This window comes from Sinocyclocheilus rhinocerous, unplaced genomic scaffold, assembly GCF_001515625.1.
Source record: "Sinocyclocheilus rhinocerous isolate Xijiao unplaced genomic scaffold, SAMN03320098_v1.1 scaffold1246, whole genome shotgun sequence".
Lineage (NCBI taxonomy): Eukaryota > Metazoa > Chordata > Actinopteri > Cypriniformes > Cyprinidae > Sinocyclocheilus > Sinocyclocheilus rhinocerous.
This window is the reverse complement of record NW_015630543.1, coordinates 214,895-217,820: the sequence shown is the minus strand read 5'-3', so window position 1 is coordinate 217,820 and position 2,926 is coordinate 214,895. Positions and strand designations below refer to the sequence as shown.

At 38.7% G+C, this 2,926-nt stretch overlaps 1 protein-coding gene across 1 annotated transcript in view; it reads right to left on the bottom strand.

The window, feature by feature from the left end:
- Positions 1–2,926, bottom strand: part of LOC107740524 (rho GTPase-activating protein 18-like) — a 59,073-nt gene that overhangs the window by 16,494 nt on the left and 39,653 nt on the right. Inside the window, exons 6-9 of the mRNA XM_016552974.1 lie at positions 1,912–2,077; positions 1,547–1,638; positions 404–481; positions 165–328 (exon numbers count right to left, since the gene is read on the bottom strand). Of these exons, the coding sequence (XP_016408460.1) occupies positions 165–328; positions 404–481; positions 1,547–1,638; positions 1,912–2,077 (500 nt within the window). The remainder of the gene's footprint in view (positions 1–164; positions 329–403; positions 482–1,546; positions 1,639–1,911; positions 2,078–2,926) is intronic.

Below are 2,926 nucleotides of genomic sequence, written 5' to 3'. Positions count from 1 at the left end.
TAGTCAGCAATGGCTATAGCGATTTCCTGGGTTTCTCTGGCCTTCAGATGGAGATTTACTGCTGATCACAGAACCGTGCTTCACTGACAAGATGCACATGACAATCACAGATTCTGCCTAATCGCGATTGCGATTTATTGTCACTGTACAGGGTGGAGTGGGACTCACTCAGCACAGAGACGAAGGCATTGAAGTACTCGACGGTAAGCAGAGGATAGGGCAGCTCCCTGATGAACAGCTTCAGGAGACTGGCTGTGTCGTGCTGTTTGAGACTCTCCCACGGGAACACGCCTTCGTAAAACTTGTGTTCCAGCTCATGACAGACGGCCTGGGAAACAACAGACACATTACAGTAGCGTCCTGATGTGATGATGTTAATCGTGTATGCTAGAATCTGTCTCACCTTCACTCTAGTAGCGGCTCCAGGGATCCGCAGCACACCCTCTGTGTCTAAACCCTGCTCCTCTATATGAGAGATCAACTGGAAACAAACGTTTAATATCTTACTGTGCGTTTTGGAGCTAGTTTAAATCAGCAGATCACATATCATATGTATATTACTACTCAAAAGTTTGCTGTTGGTAAGATTTTTTTTTATGCTTTTGAAAGAAGTCTCACCAAAGCTGCATTTATTTGCTCAAAAATACAGTAAAAACAGTGAAATATTATTAGAATTTAAAACAGCTCTTTTCTATGTAAATATATTGTATTTTTTTTTACAATTTCTGTGATCAAAGCTGTATTTCCAGCATCATTACTGCAGTCTTCAGTGTCACATGATCTTCAGAAATCATTATAATATGCTGATTTGCTGCTCAAGAAACATTTCTGATTATTATCAGTGTTGAATACAGTTGTGCTGCTCAATATTTTTGTGGAAACTGTGACACATTTTATTTTTCAGGATTCTTTGATGAATCGAAAGTTCAAAAGAACAGCATTTATTTGAAAGAGAAATATTTTGTAACATTAAAAATGTCTTTACTCTTGATCAATTTAATGCATCCTTACTGAATAAACAGTATTTTCTTTTAAAAAATGTACTGGCCCTAAAAAGTATTTGATAACATTTTATGGTGTCCTTGTTACATAACAATAAATTATGCATAATTGCATGCAACTAAACCTAAGCCAAACCCTCATCCTAACATCCTAACCATATAGTAAGTACATGTAGTTAATAAATACAGTCAGATTTCTTGTAATGAAGGAGGTTGTGTTTGGTTGCCAGGGTGTTGCTAAAAGGTTACTATAAAGATGTTTCAGTGGTTGTTAAGAGTATTTGAGCACTTTTAGCAAATACCAAAATGTGACCGCTAGGGTTTTCTAGCCCATCTTCAAGTCTCTGACATTCAGGTCTGGACAGTTGTACTATCGGACTTCTTGCACTGAACTCAAAATAATGGTGCCATTACTGCTGGGAAATATAAATGCTTCCAATCTCAAAGGATGACAGGTAGATTTGTAGTAGTTTCCGAGTTAATGCCCCTGGTCTGCGTTACCATCATGTTTGCTTGGTTACAGTTCTAAGTCTCTGCTCTCTTACATGCTGCAGGATAAGAGGCACTTTGGTTCCCGGGATCCTCCGCTGGTCTTGTTCCAGCAGCGTAGAGAGAGAAACACCAAACAAACCCGACTCTACGGAAGACAAAACAATACAGTCACAACCAGCTTCAGATTCAGTGCTCGCATGTTCACACACAATTACATGAATCATCATCAAAACCAATTAAAGATCAGACATGAAAGTGCTCTTTTTATAGTGGGCTTTGTCTCCAGCATGCACATGTGTGAACAAAACGGATGTGAAATGTTTAGCAGTGTGCAAGGAAAACATACAGTGAACTCAAAGGTCTGAGAGCATTTTCAGATCCAGTCTTTTGATTCTGAACACATATCAGAGGCACTGACCTCTCACTTTGACCTTGAGAGCTTTATGAGCCTTCACCTCGATGCCACACGTGTCGAACAGAGCGCTCATCTCGATCAGAACAAGCCTGCGAACCTTCTTCATGTCCTCAGCGGACAGATCGCCTACTCTTGTCTGTCCGGTCTTATCCTGGGACACTTTAAAATCCTGAAAGACGAGAAACAGAATGAGAAAAAAAAATACACGGATGCATTTATAAAATGCTATATGTTGGCTTTATTGTGTGTTTTAGCCGTGTGGTTGCTGAGCGCTGCTGTGATGTTCTGGTCTCTAATTATGCCGTCCCTCCTTTAATGTCAGAATTTTTAGCTGCTTTATCATCCACCAAAAATGGAGCAACTGATTAAAGTTTACTGATACCAAACTTTTAAATGGCAGTGTATTATACTGTAAAAAATGTTTTCTCAGGTAACCAAATATGTACATCATTTAGTTACACATCAAGGGTCAAATTAAATATAAACAGCACATTAAAGTTAAAAGTTACAAAATTTTTGTGTGTGTGCGCTGTACAGGTCTGGTATAAAGAGTGTTTTTGCTCAGGGGGCTGAAAAATTTAGCTCCGCAAGAAAAAAAAAATTAGAGGTAACATTGGTGAGCAGAGCTCATTACCATTTAAAGGGACATGCACCGAAACGGGTTGCTGTGAGCAGAGCTGTTTTTGACAAGGAAAAAAGGGTGTTGTTTTACACTACCATTGAGAAATTTTAACAAAAGTGTGTTATAGACTTTTCATTAAGACCCTAAAGAATCATATCAACTTGTGGAAAATGGGCATCCGATGACCCCTTTAACAAGACACATGATTTGAGGAACCATTCATGTCTGGAGCACAAACACTGCAGGATGATGCACAAACTCAACATAATACTGGTGTTTGTGTTCAGAATGCAGAACTAAATGTAATGTAATACAACCGTAATAGTGATTTTTGGGTAACGTTAGTTTAGAGATAAATTCTCACTATTAACTAGCATGCATATTACTTGCATATTT